The following is a 13,141-nucleotide window of genomic DNA, read 5'->3' as shown; positions in this document are numbered from 1 at the left end:
TTTAGGGTTGTCTCCCCTGGAGCAAGAGACCATGAGGCCAAAGCTTAATGGTGGCTCCTTCCGCCACCAGAGCACATAGAGAGAGAGATGGCAGATAAGCTGCTTGGAAGCTTCTAGATCCCAGTGTGAATCCAACTCAAGTGAACGGGGTGAAGAGGGGGTTGTTTGGGGGGCATCCCCGTGGGTCATGTTGAGCCACATGAAAGGCCACCAGTGATCAGGTCCTCCTTGGGAGGCCAAGTGGAGTCCAGTCCGAGAACCAAAGAGGGCAGGGGAGAGGTGTGGACATCGACAGGGGAAAGGCTTCAGGATTCCATCGGTGACCTGGGGCTCTCTCGAGGCGCGTTCCGGGGCCCGTCTCTGAGTCCATCACCAGGACGGATGTTCCTCCGCAGGGGCGAGGAGGGAGGGAGGGAGGGAGGGAGGGAGGGAGGAAGGGCTCAGGGCTCAGGGCTCCATGTGCCACCACTTGAAGGCGAAGGGCTTCCGGCGCACGTTGGTGCCACAGTGCACCTCCCCGTGCAGCATGTGGTACGGGGTGAAGTCGTCGATGAAGGTGCAGTGCAGGCCCAGCGGCTCCAGCAGCGCCCGCACCTTCTCCTCCAGGCAGCAGCGGCCGTTGATGACGGGGCCGAAGGGCTTGGGGATGCCCAGGTGCTGGCCCAGCACCAGCATGTTCACCTGCCGGCGGGTGGGGCAGCGTCAGTGGGAGCACATCCCGTCCCTGCTACAGCCTCACTGGCTGGACCTGGGGGAAGGAGGCGGGTGGGGGCTTCTCTACAGCCTAGGAAAGAGCTCTAGGGACAGTGACAAGAGAGGTGCCAGCCCTCCTGATGCAGCACCAGCCCTCTGTTTTTGTTTGTTTGTTTTGTTTTGTTTTGTTTTGCTTTTGGGTCACACCCAGCGATGCTCAGGGGTTACTCCTGGCTCATGCACTCAGGAATTACTCCTGGTGGTGCTTGGGGGACCATATGGGATGCTGGGAATCGAACCTGGGTCGGCCGCGTGCAAGGCAAACACTCTACCCGCTGTGCTATCACTCCAGCCCCACCAGCCCTCTGCTTTTATGGGGTCCCAAGGCTACATCCTCGGCTTGGGAGGAAGTTGGTCTGGGTGGCTTCTGTGTCCTGCAAACTCCAGGGGCCTGGACTTGTGCATGAACTCGTAGCAGGCACATGGGCTCTGGTAAGGTTCCTCCTTAAAGAGGCCGGAAGGACAGGGAGAGGCGTGGCAGGTGGGGAAATCCAGCAGGGCAAACAGCTGGCCAGAAAGAAGAAGGCAACTGGGCAGGGGGTGGGGTGTGTGTGTGTGTGTGTGTGTGTGTGTGTGTGTGTGTGTGTGTGTGTGTGTGAAGCAATGGGGGTGTGTGTAGCCTCCCAGCCAGGCTCGGGTGAGAGATAAGTCAACTTCCTGGGAGATGGATGGGGAAGGGTGGGGGTGGGGACAGGGGGCTGGAGGCTCAGGTCCAAACTTCAGGCATGCCAGTAGCCCTTCCCTCCACAGAACCTTCCGGGTGTCCTGGGCTCTCTCCTCCCTGTCCCACCCCTGAGTGGTCACAGCAGAGACCACAGGGGACACGTCCTCGGGCCAAGAGCGTTTCTTGCACACCAGATTGTATCTTAATTGGGGGCAGAGAACGGTCTTAGCTACCTCTGGGTCTCCACCAGCAGCCTCAGATATTGTAGGGAGGGTGAGGAGCTGCTGACACACCACAGCTGAGCTCGAAGGTGCTGCTTCACGCCGTGTCCACGGGGCCTCATGCAATTCTTTGTTCTCACCACCAAGAGCTAGGGGGGTCCTAGGAGGAGGGGCAGGCTCCTTCCCTGGTGGCCCCTGGGGAACTCGGTCAGTGAACACTTCGGAGTGGCCCTGATGGCCAATCAACCGGAAGCCCTTATGTGGGGTGCTGGGGAACCTCTGAGTCCCCCTGCCACCTGCACCAGCCTGCATGGTCCCAAACAGGGACACCACCAAGCCTCTGGCCGCACTGGGGAGCTGAGGCTGCAGCCTCCTCTGATGACCCGCAGAGCCAAGGAAGGGAGCTCGGGGGCTCACCAGGTCAGGGAAGAAGGCCATGGCCTTTCTCCTCTCGGTCTTGAAGAGCTGGGGAATGTCAATGATGTCCCTCTCCGTCAGGCCCAGCTCCCGCTTCAGTACCTCCCGGTTCCAGTCGATGCAGCTCTGGGGGACAGAGAGGCAGGTTGGAGGCAACCTTGCCAGGGTGTCTTGGGGAAACCCCAGGGGCCATGTCCCATGAGAGAGAGGCAGGATACACAAGCGCTAGACAGCAGCTCCCCACCCAAGCCAACCTCTGCATCTCCATCCAAATGATTCTGAGCCACGCTGCCTGCCCCATCCTTCCAAAGAAGCATGTTCGAGAAAGTCCTTTCTTTCCCATTCTTCCTCTACAGCAGTCTTCTCAAAGTGGGTGATCCCTCCCCCGCAGGGGGCACTGGAATCCCCAGGGGGGGGGGCAGCCACGAATACAGTTCGGGGGTGCATTCTATTTGTTCACTTACTGTAGATCTGGGGGGACGCTGAGTAGTTTTTTCTTTATGAGAAGAGGGAATAAATCTGGGGACCTTTGCTCTAGATTCTTCCCTCCCGAGCGTTCCCCCTTCGGCTGCGGGATTTGAAGCTCACTCTCAATCCCCACATTTCCAGCTGCCAGCTTCTCCGATCTGCGCCCAACCTGAGCTCCAGACACCTCCCCTGCGTGTACCCAGCCTGGCTGAGTGCGGGTCCTCTCACTCCTGGCCCGCTCCAGGAGACGGACTGACTCAGGGCCCCATGGCCCGGCTCAGCCGTTGGTTCTGAAATCCACTGAAGCTCAGGGTGGGGTGTGGTCAGGAAATGGAGGAGCCTTCCTGGGAGGCAGAGACCTCCTCTGGCCCCCAGACCTGGGCTTCAGACTCTACCGTGGCTTTGCTGCCCCTGCCTCGCCCCTCGTGGAGGAGAGTGGACTAGCGGCTCCCAGTATCTCCTCCCCGTCCTGGTGTTTGAACATTGGCATGGTCCCCAGAAAAATGCCAGTGCATCAAGCCCAGGTCAGCCCTGGTTTCCTGCAGGTCCCAGGCTGGGTAGGGTTTGTTCTCAGATGCCACCTCCTCTGCTGGAAGGCTGCTGACCCCAGGGACTCAGGGCTCCTGGGCAGAGGGACTGCTGGTTGGGTTGAGCCAGAGGGCATGCTGGCAGGAAGTGGGGTGCTGGTGAGAAAGTTTAGTTGGGGCATTTGTCCCTCCAGCTCCTTGGCTGCTGGGTGACCCTAGGTTGGCCTGGAAGGTCTCAGCTCCTGTGTCCCCACCACCCTTCCCATCACACTCCTCTCCCTCATTCCTTCAGGCTGCAGGGGATGCCAGCATCCCTCATCCAGGCCTGGAAACAGTCCATGGACCTTTCTTGATTTCCTCAAACCCTTCCTGGGGCTCTGTCACTATCCCCTTGGTTAAATCTGCCCACATAGACCCACTTTAAGGTCTATGAGCACCCCTATCACCACTCCATACCCACTGTGCTCCAAGTCTCAGCACAGCAGCAGAGAGAATGTTTCAAAGCCTGAGTCCAAGGGCTGGGAGATGCATGAGTGAGCCCTGGGTTCAACCCCTGCACCCCATGACACCCTGAGCATTGCTGAGGTAGCCAGCAGCACAGCACCTATCCTGAGCATTGCACTGTCAGGGCTGGTTGGTGGGAACCACTGGGAATGGCCCGGGGTGCCCAGAGCGCTGCCTGACAGGCCTGGCCACCCCAGGCTCCCCCAAAAGCAAAAGTCAGATCAGCCTGGAGGCTCATCCAGAATCATGGCCAGAGTCCTAGCGGGTCCCCACAGACCTTGTGTGATCTCCACCCACAACCACCACCACTATGGTTTGGACTCTGGACTTACCCTCACCCACTCGGGGCCCCTCCACCCCTCCGGGCTGGGACTGGGGTGTCTCCCTCTGCCTGTAGCGCTTGTCTTCCCTGCATGAGCCCCGACCCCTAGTTTCTCTTGGGGATTTAGCAGCCCCCTCTGTCTCTTCCGGCCTGGGCTTCCATGGCCCAAGAGCCTGGGACTCGCATCCCTGGGTCTGACCCCAGCCACGGCCACCCCCTCCCAAAGCCCCAGCCCAGGTACCTGCACAAACTTATTGTAGTTGATGAGGCTTTTGTTGGCGAGGATCTGGTTGATAGAGACGGTGTTAACCCGTGCATTGCCTGCAAAGCAGAGAGCAGAGACACAGGCCGGGGCCAGGAAGCAGGATCAGACAAAGGGTTTTGCATGTGGGGCCCCTGAGCACTGCTGAGTGTGACCAACCTCCCACCCATGCTTCACCCCCCCCTCTCACTTTGTAAGAGTGACAGATGTGGAGAAGGGTGAAATGAGGCGGCAGGGAGACACTTGTCCTGGGAAGCAGCCAGGCTGAAGCTAAGTTTTCTCTATGGCAGTCACTTTTTTCTTTTTCTTCTTTTTTGGTTTGGTGTTTTGGTTTCTTGGGCCACACCTGGTGGTGCTCAGGCCTTATTCCTGGCTCTATGCTCAGGGGTCACTCCTAGTGGGGCTCAAGGGACCATATAGGATGCTGGGGATTGAACCCGGGTCAGCCTCATGCAATCCAGGCCTGGTGTGGGAGGGACCAGTTGCCACAGTGCCAGGAGCCTCGGGCTTCTATTTGTGGCCAGCGGAAGTGGACATGTCTTTCATTAGAAACATACCCCCACCCCGCCCAAGGTATTGGGTCACAGTTCCTCTTCCTTCCTGTCTTACGTGGCCGGTATCAAACTCAGGGCCTCGTGTCCTCCCACCTGAACTCTCTCCCCAGCCTGATTTCTTTGCTTTTGGCTGGTGTTTTGGGGGAGAGCAGAGATGGAGGAGGGTCTGGGTCATCACCTGAAGGGCGCCTTTGTGCCCAGCTTTCTGTCCTGCCCTGTGGGTGACAGGGAGGCAAGGGGAAGTTAGGGGCCAATGGCTCCCAGGCTTTTCATTCAACTGCTTTTCATTCAACCCTCACTTGTGTAAACACTGAGTTCAAGTGGTCTTAGGGAGGGAAAAAGACTTGCAGAGTTCTTACAGCTGGGAAAGGGGGATCGGCTCAAACCCGAGCCCCGTGCTCCCACAGGGCTGGAAGCTGCATTCCCCACCACTTCCTGGTCCCACAGAAGTCAAGAATGGGGGTCCTGTCCCAGCGCCAGGGGCTTCTTTCTGAGGCCTCTGGGTCAGCGTTCTCGGGAATTCGAAGTTGCTAGTAACTGACAGGCACTCCTCTGGACATTCGCAGAGCCTGGGTCTGGCACACAGTTGATGGCTGGTGGGGGCCCCAGTGTCTCCTTGGTCACTTCCCCGTGTGTCAGCTGTCCAGGGCAGATGTGCCCGGTGGCTGCTGTGAATGCCCCCTTTCCCTCCCAGGCGGGCATTTGGAAGTCCAAAACCTGTAGGCCCAAGCCACTGAAACCTGGTATTTTTGGGTAAGATAAAGATGGCGTTACCTCTGCCTGCTACTTGAAATTTGGATTTGAGACTGCTGTGATGAGGGGGCACTCCAGGGGGCTGAAGGCCTGGCAGCACCCAGAAACTATAAATACACATGGCACTACTCAGGGGGATTGGGGGGCCATGAAATGGGAAGATCAAATCTTTTCAAGATACTGGGAAACAGAGCAAAAATTCCAAAGCACTGGGCTCGAGGCCACTGTGACCGTCTCCTGCCCACCAACAGGCTCTGTCTCTGCCCCTTCAAGTCCACCCTTCCCTCCAGCGGTCCCTGCCTGGCTTGTCCCACACCTGACACCAGAAACTGGGTTGCACGGACAGGAATAAGGGCTCCTGAATGAGAGAGGACAGTCCCTGCTCAATATCCCTCTCTTAAACCACACCGTGTCCTGGCATGGGTGAGTGGTTCTGGAAGATTCTGGAGAGGAGCATGACCTGGCACCTACCAACAACGCCTTGGAACAGGAGGGCCCTGCCGTGGCCCCATTTCTGCTTCTCCTGGAAGAGTTTGAAGCAGGAGCTGGGGCTGGCCAGGAGCATCCGGAAGCCCTGTGTGGAGAGAGCAGCCTCGGCTGAGTTCCGGCGCCTCTGCACAGCCCCCCAGAGCTCATCCCCTCCCCATCCAGGGATCCCTCCAACACCCCCCCCCCACAAGCTAGGGACTCACTGCCCCCAAGTCCTTACCTGCCTATCAGGGGCAGGGACAAAGCTCAGGAACTCGTCCACGTGGCCCACAGAGAGCCAGTCCACGAAGAGTTCCACGGGCGGCTGCACCCCCTGTGCATGGAGGAAGTTCCGTACCACCTGCGTGACCCTGCGGCCAGCCGACCTGGGCCCCAAGGGGCAAAATTATATAAATGTCTCACGTTAAACTATTGATGCAGACATGGAATGACAGAGTTCAAGATTTAAGCCTTGAAAATATACCTATCTATATTGATATGTCTATATATGTAGATAAATGTGTGTATATCTATATATGTAAATATATATACTACACTGTCTGTAGCACTGTCCTCCCCTTGTACATCGATTTGCTCGAGCAGGCACCAGTAATGTCTCCATTGTGAGACTTGTTGTTACTGTTTTTGGCATATCGAATACGCCACAGGGAGCTTGCCAGGTTCTGCTGTGCAGGTGGGATACTCTTGGTAGCTTGCTGGGCTCTCTGAGAGGGATGGAGGAATCCAGCCCAGGTCGGCCGCATGCAAGGCAAACGCCCTACCCGCTGTGCTATCATTCCAGTCCATATGTACACATATATCTTTTTAAAAAATTTAGAGGCCGACACCTGGCAATGCTCAGCATCACTTCTGGTGGGGCTCAGGAGTGCCAAGGATCAAACCCGGGTCAGTTGCAAGCAAAGCCAATGCCCTACCTGCCGTACTATCTCTCTATGTCCCTACCTGGGCACACCCTCAGACCTGTCCTTAGCTCAGGCACTCCAGCTCACCACACTCTCCAAGACTAGCTCCAGCCCTACTTCTGGGCAGTTCTCCAGGAGGCCACTTACATCTGCCATGTCCTCCCTTCCTGCACATCAGTGGGGACGAGGCAGACAAGGCCACCCCAGTGGATCTGAGCCCGTTGGCCTTCTGCAGAGGCGAATTAGTGGCATGACCCTCCTCCCTCCTGCTGGGGATTCTGTGTGTGAGGGCACAGAGCTCCAGCCCCGATTTCTCGGTCCAACTGGTATCTGGTTGTGTTCTAACTGCTTTGTCGGCTTTGGGCGACCCTAGATCTTTGTCTCTTCTGTAGCCAGTAACTATCCCCATGGGATTCCTCTCCTTCTCCATCAGTACCCCGTGTCACGTGGTGAGACAGACACCCTCTCCCTCACCCTTTCTCTCTCCCTTGCTCTCTCCCTCTCTCTTTCCCATGCCCCTTCTCTCTCCCTCTCTCCCTTGGCCTCTCTCCCTGCCTCGCCCCTCCCTCTCTGTGTCTGTGTCTGTATTTGTATCTGTCTGTCTGTCTGTCTGTCTCTATGCCCCCATCTCACTTTTCATGCCCTACATCTCCCTTCTCAGAAAAGAGCAAATATTAGTCATTCGCATCGTAGGATGGACAAACATTGCCTTTGATGTGATTTCTCCCCAGCCTGAAGAGACGGAAGGTTTTCATTTCTGTGATTCACAGCAATATTATCTATTTGTTTTCTGACGCCAAAGCCCTAAGTCTAGCCATAACTTTGGCATGTGCGTGACCTTAGTCAGACTGTTTCCCTTCTCAGGGCCCACTAATAAGACGGAAGGCCTGGACCAAACAATCTCTGGGGTCCCTGTTCACTTTGTTCCTTCTGACTCAGAGGTCTTGTGAGTGAAGAGCTCCCGCACCCCCCTTTACCTGCTCCTCCATCCAACCCCTCACTCCTTTCTAGTTCTCTCTGAGGACTGCCATGACCCCTCCCTCAGCTAGCACCATCCCCTCTCCTCCCACCCCTGCCTCTGCCCTGGGGCCCCCAGCCGGTCTCCCTTCTCTCACCCTGGCAAGTTGCCTCCGATGAGGATCCTCCCCAAGGGGTACTCCTTCCCGTTGGCCACCACAGGGGGGCTGACCTCCAGGTTCCCGAAGGAGTCCAGGCCACTCACGGATCTGTCTTGTGGCTCCCGGGTCACGTAGCCAAAATCTGGCCCCTGAGAAGGGAAACAGAATGGGGGGGGGGGGGTGGCAGGATCCGCTAGAAAGACTTGGGCCCATGGGCGCTGAGCTCCTTAGTGTCAGGAGGTTTTGCACCCCTTCTTCAGCTGGGGATCTGTACCTCATATACGCCAGTACCTCATATACGCACAGAGTGGGAACCATGGAACTCCTTGGTCCCACTGCCCTGCTAGAGCAAGGCACCCCCACTCCCAGGGAGACAGCAGGAAGAGCCTCGTTGCCCCCATTCCCAAAGGCACACGGAGCCCAAGGCCTCAGCCTCCCCACACCTCTGCGGGTATTTGACTGCTCTAGTTTGGCCTGCTCCCACCACCTCCCTCCCACTGCCCACTGGTGTCAAGCCTGTCTGTCTGCTCTGGGGAAGGAGAAGCCCCGGGGCTACCTCTAGAAGAGTATGGAGCACTCCATGGGGTGGAGGAACACTCCCATTGCCTGGGATCTGGGGGAGCAGGAGTAGAAGGGACCTATTCTCTGGGGCACCAAGGAAGGCCCCTGATTTCATCAGGGGTCTTTACTGAGCGTTCCTTTTTTATTTTATTGCAAATATTTTATCACAGCATTGTGCCTCCATCTCTGAAGGCATTGAGAAGCCTGGTCAGGGCTAGGGAGAGGAACTTATCCAAGGGGGCACAGCAGGAGTCACAGTCATTTGACTCTGATGCTTATGTCCTTCCTCCCTTTCTCACTTCCATCATTCCCTCCCTCCCTTCTTCCTTCCTTCCTTCCTTCCTTTTTTCTCTTTTTTTCCATCTTTCTTCCTCCTTTCTTCTTTCTTTCTTTCTTTCTTTCTTTCTTTCTTTCTTTCTTTCTTTCTTTCTCTTTCCTTCCTTTTTTCTTTCTCACTTTCTCTTTCTTACCTTCTTTCTTTCTCTCTCACTTTCTTTCTCTCTTCCTTTCCCTTCTTTCCCTCTTTCTTCCCTTTTTCTTTCTTTCTTTCCCTTTTTAACCCCCGCCCCCCCCTCTCTTTCTTCTCAGGGATCATATCCAGAGTCTTCTGCATGCAAGACAAGTTCCTGTTCCTGAGCCCCATCCACAGTCCTAAAGCCTATGTCCTGTATCCTTCAGAGCTATCTGACCATTTCCCTCACGTGGGACTGCCAGAACCGGCAGTTACAAAAGCCCGTGAACGTGCATTTTGGATAAGCTGCCAACACGCCTGAGTATGCGTTACATACTTAGACTGAGATCCACACTTACGTGGGAAGTCACTCACGTTGTGGCTGGAACCCAGATTCCACTGGGCAGTTCCTGTGGTTTTCCTGCCACAGGTCCTGGGGTGACCTAGGGGGCCGTCCCCTGGCTTTGGCAGAGCTGCCGCCAGACACTCACCAGAATCCTCTTGTAGGGGAAATTGTGCAGCTCTCCATTCCTGGGGGAGTCGAAGACCACCGGGAAGGTCTTGTGCGGTGCCTGCACGTAGCCCAGCTCCATCTCGTCCTGCACACGAGACACGGGGTGAGAGCAGCAGGACAACGGGATGCTTGTCTTGCACGTGGCCAACCTGGGTTCGATCCTCGACACCCAAAATGGTCCCCCACACCCACCAGGAGTGATCCCTGAGGGCAGAGCCAGGAGTAAGCACTGAGCACCACCAGGTTTGGCCCCCAAACCAAAACAAACAAGGAAGCGATGACTAGCAGGGAAGCAGAGGCAGCAGCTGCTCTGGCCACGGACCCAGGGCACTTCTGGGAGTTCCCCCGATCTCTCTGCTGAGCTACCCTCGGAGGGGCTGGGGGTCCAAGGTGGGGGCCCTTTGTCAATGATCACACCACAAGACAGGTCGGGAACGGGCAAGCATGAAGAAATGAGCTTGTGGGTGTCTCTGAGCTGAGCCAGGACAGAGGGACCCAGTGAGAGGCTGGGGGGCTGGGGGGACCCTGGCCAGCCCTCTGGTCTCCACCCATAATCATGAGGGTTGGGGAGTTCAAGGCTGAGAGTGTCTGCCTCCTCCTCCTCCTTCGACATGCCTAACTCCATGGCCCCTCTGAGCCCTCTGATCGGGCTGAGACAGCCCCACATGGGGGAACTGTGTGAGACATCAGCCAACTGTGCACTGCACAGAGAAGCCCCCCAGAAGCCTCTGCTCTATAGCCGAGGCGGGCATGGGGCCTCACCACCCACACCCAGGGACCTCACTGGGGGTCATTCATACAATGCCGAAATCACCTCATCACATTCTTGCAATAAGCGAAGCATGAGCACAGAGACCCGCCGAGAAGCTATTTGCGACTGGGCCTACCCACCTCTGCGCACACCTAGCCCTGTTCACCCATATAGAGGGAGTACTCTTACCCCCTCACAGAGGAGGAAACTGAGGAACGGAGAGGGCTAGCTGTTTGTCCAAGGGCACACAGCTAAGCCCAGCCTGTCTCACTCCAACTGAACCAGTTCCCAGTTTGAGCTGACAGCTGCTGCCAGAACCCTTTCTCTGGGCACTCTGGTTTTCTCATCATGGAGTGACAGTCCTGACCCAGGAGAACAGGAAATGTCCTCCTCTCCCCTTACTCTGGGCCTCTATCATGACCACCATCCACCCAACGTTTCCCAGCCCCTTCATGTCAGTGGGATGTGCAGATGAGCTGGGCGGGTGTCAAGAAGACTCAGGGATGCAGACACCCTCCCAGGGAGTCTCGGGAAAAGATAGAAACCGTCCTGTGTCCGTGTGCTGAGCTCAGAACCCCCCCCATGTGGTGGAGGGTGAGGGGGCAGGTGCACATGCCCTGGGCATCCACCAGCTACACTGAGGGGGTCAGACTGGGGAGACCCTCCTCCTTCGTCTCCCCCTCAGCTCCCAGCACTGCAGAGGTTTGGGGCCAGAGAATCCTTCGTGTGGGGCATCCTGGGCAGTGTGGGCTGCCGAGACCAGACTGGACTTTACCTGCTAGGCCCAGCGGCCTCCTCTCTCACCTGTGACCACTTACTCTCGGGGGACCACATCGTCTCCCACTGAGAGACCCCCATCCAAACTCATCCTGCCACCGCCCTTTTTCACCTGTCCCCCACCTGGGCCTGGGCCCCTAACTCCCAGCCCATGCTCAGGGACTCTCTGAACACCTCCCGTCACATGTTCCCCGAGTGTGAGTTGCACACACGTGCTGGTTAGTAAGAGTCCAAACCAGTCACTGCATGCACCCAAATCTCCAGAAAGTTCTGGAACTCTAGGTGCAGACTGACCAAGAGAGTAGGGCCCCTACCTGGGGGGCGGGAGAGGCAATCTTGCCCACCCTCCTGGATTTTCCCGGCAGCTTCCTCTGTGGGGACCGGCCAGCCTCTCCCTCAGGGCTGGCCCCAGAGAGGCACCACCCGGCCGCCCACCAGCCCGTACCTGGATCCAGCGGTCATTGCGATTCTCCGCTTGCGGGCAGATGGTCAGCTTGCAGCCGGCTCTTCTGGCCAACTCTCCCACGGCCTCCACAAATGATGTGTTGTTTCTCACGCTGCAGCAAGTCCAGGGAGAGGGCAAAGGTCAGAGCTAGGCTCACCGGGATGTGGGTTCGGAGTGTACCCGCACCCAAGACTCACTGGTACGTGGACTCAGCACCCCAGACTCGCTGAAACATGGGCTCAGTGCCGCCAACTCCGGTGGTCTCAGAGAAGCCCCAGACTCATGGGGATGCGGGTTCAGAGTACACCCAGCACCCCCAGACTGACCAGGACATGCCCAGGGCATCCCCAGTGCCCCCACAGTCACCAGCCAGCATGGACTCAGGGCACCCCAGCACTCACCAGGACGGGCTCAGGGCACTCCCAGCACCCCCACACTCACCGACACACATACACCTCCAGGGGCGGCTGCGTGCTGGGCGTCATGATCCAGGGCGCCACGCGGAACACCACAGTGTCCGTGAAGATTGGGGTCTGGGAGAAATCCTGCACAGGAAACCAGAGAGGAAGAGCACTGGATTGGGAACCACATTTTATTTTATTTTATTTTGTTTTATTTTATTTTATTTTGTTGAATCACCATGAGATAGTTATAAGCTTTCATGTTTGAGTTACAATCACACGATGATCAAACACCCAACCCTCCACCAGTGCACATTCCCCACCACCAATCTCCCCAGTATACACCCCCTTTCCCACCCTCCCACTGCCTCCATGGCAGACGATATTCCCCCATACGCTCTCTCTACTTTTGGGCATTATGGTTTGCCATACAGACACTGAGAGGTTATCATGTTTAGTCCTTTACTACTTTCAGCACACATCTCCCATCCCGACCGATCCCTCAAGCCATCATTTTTCTTAGTGATCCCTTCTCTATTCCAGCTGCCTTCTCCCTTCTGCTTTGCCCCTCCACTATGCCCTCCCGCTCATGAGGCAGGCTTCCAACTATGGAACAATCTTCCTGGCCCTTGTATCTACTGTCCTTGGGTGTCAGCCTCATGTTATGTTATTTTATACTCCACAAATGATTGCAGCCCTTCTATATCTGTCCCTCTCTTTCTGACTCACTTCACTTAACATGATACTCTCCACGGGGTGGGGGGGGCACATTATTATTGTTATTATTATTTTTGCTTTTTGGGTTACACCCGGCGATGCACAGTGGTTACTCCTGGCTCTGCACTCAGGAATTACTCCTGGCGGTGCTTGGGGGACCATATGGGATGCCGGGGACTGAACCTGGGTTGGCTGTGTGCAAGGCAAACACGCTACCCGCTGTACTATTGCTCCAACCCCAGGGACCACCTTGGCCTCAAACTGGCCCCCTGACCCTGGAGAGGCATTAGGGGGCAGGCAGGAGTCAGTTCTTTCTCTTGGTTCCTGTCTCAGGGGGACACCCTGAGCACCCTCCCCCACCCCACCTCCTGGCACCTACCTCGTTGGAGTCATCCAGTAGGGTGACATGGAAGGAGAGCAGCCCTGGGAAGCCCCGGTCAGGGAAGGCCAGACCCTCTACGAAGAAGTGCTCCTCCTCGCCATTGAACCGGGGCACCTCGTAGGACACCTTGTCCTGGCCCAGCACGTACTTATAGGCATCACACGAGTCCTCGGGTCCTGGAAGGGGAT

At 56.8% G+C, this 13,141-nt stretch overlaps 1 protein-coding gene across 1 annotated transcript in view; it reads right to left on the bottom strand.

The window, feature by feature from the left end:
• Positions 1 to 303: 303 nt before the first annotated feature.
• The window catches only part of PADI3 (peptidyl arginine deiminase 3), a 32,038-nt gene continuing 19,200 nt past the window's right edge, over positions 304 to 13,141 (bottom strand). Inside the window, exons 10-19 of the mRNA XM_056122918.1 lie at positions 12,951 to 13,129; positions 11,895 to 11,998; positions 11,454 to 11,565; positions 9,458 to 9,565; positions 7,952 to 8,103; positions 6,155 to 6,299; positions 5,917 to 6,019; positions 4,118 to 4,197; positions 2,056 to 2,181; positions 304 to 681 (exon numbers count right to left, since the gene is read on the bottom strand). Of these exons, the coding sequence (XP_055978893.1) occupies positions 448 to 681; positions 2,056 to 2,181; positions 4,118 to 4,197; positions 5,917 to 6,019; positions 6,155 to 6,299; positions 7,952 to 8,103; positions 9,458 to 9,565; positions 11,454 to 11,565; positions 11,895 to 11,998; positions 12,951 to 13,129 (1,343 nt within the window). The 3' untranslated portion in view covers positions 304 to 447. The remainder of the gene's footprint in view (positions 682 to 2,055; positions 2,182 to 4,117; positions 4,198 to 5,916; positions 6,020 to 6,154; positions 6,300 to 7,951; positions 8,104 to 9,457; positions 9,566 to 11,453; positions 11,566 to 11,894; positions 11,999 to 12,950; positions 13,130 to 13,141) is intronic.

This window comes from Sorex fumeus, unplaced genomic scaffold, assembly GCF_029834395.1.
Source record: "Sorex fumeus unplaced genomic scaffold, SorFum_2.1 ptg000047l, whole genome shotgun sequence".
NCBI lineage: Eukaryota > Metazoa > Chordata > Mammalia > Eulipotyphla > Soricidae > Sorex > Sorex fumeus.
This window is presented reverse-complemented; position numbering and strand designations above follow the sequence as displayed.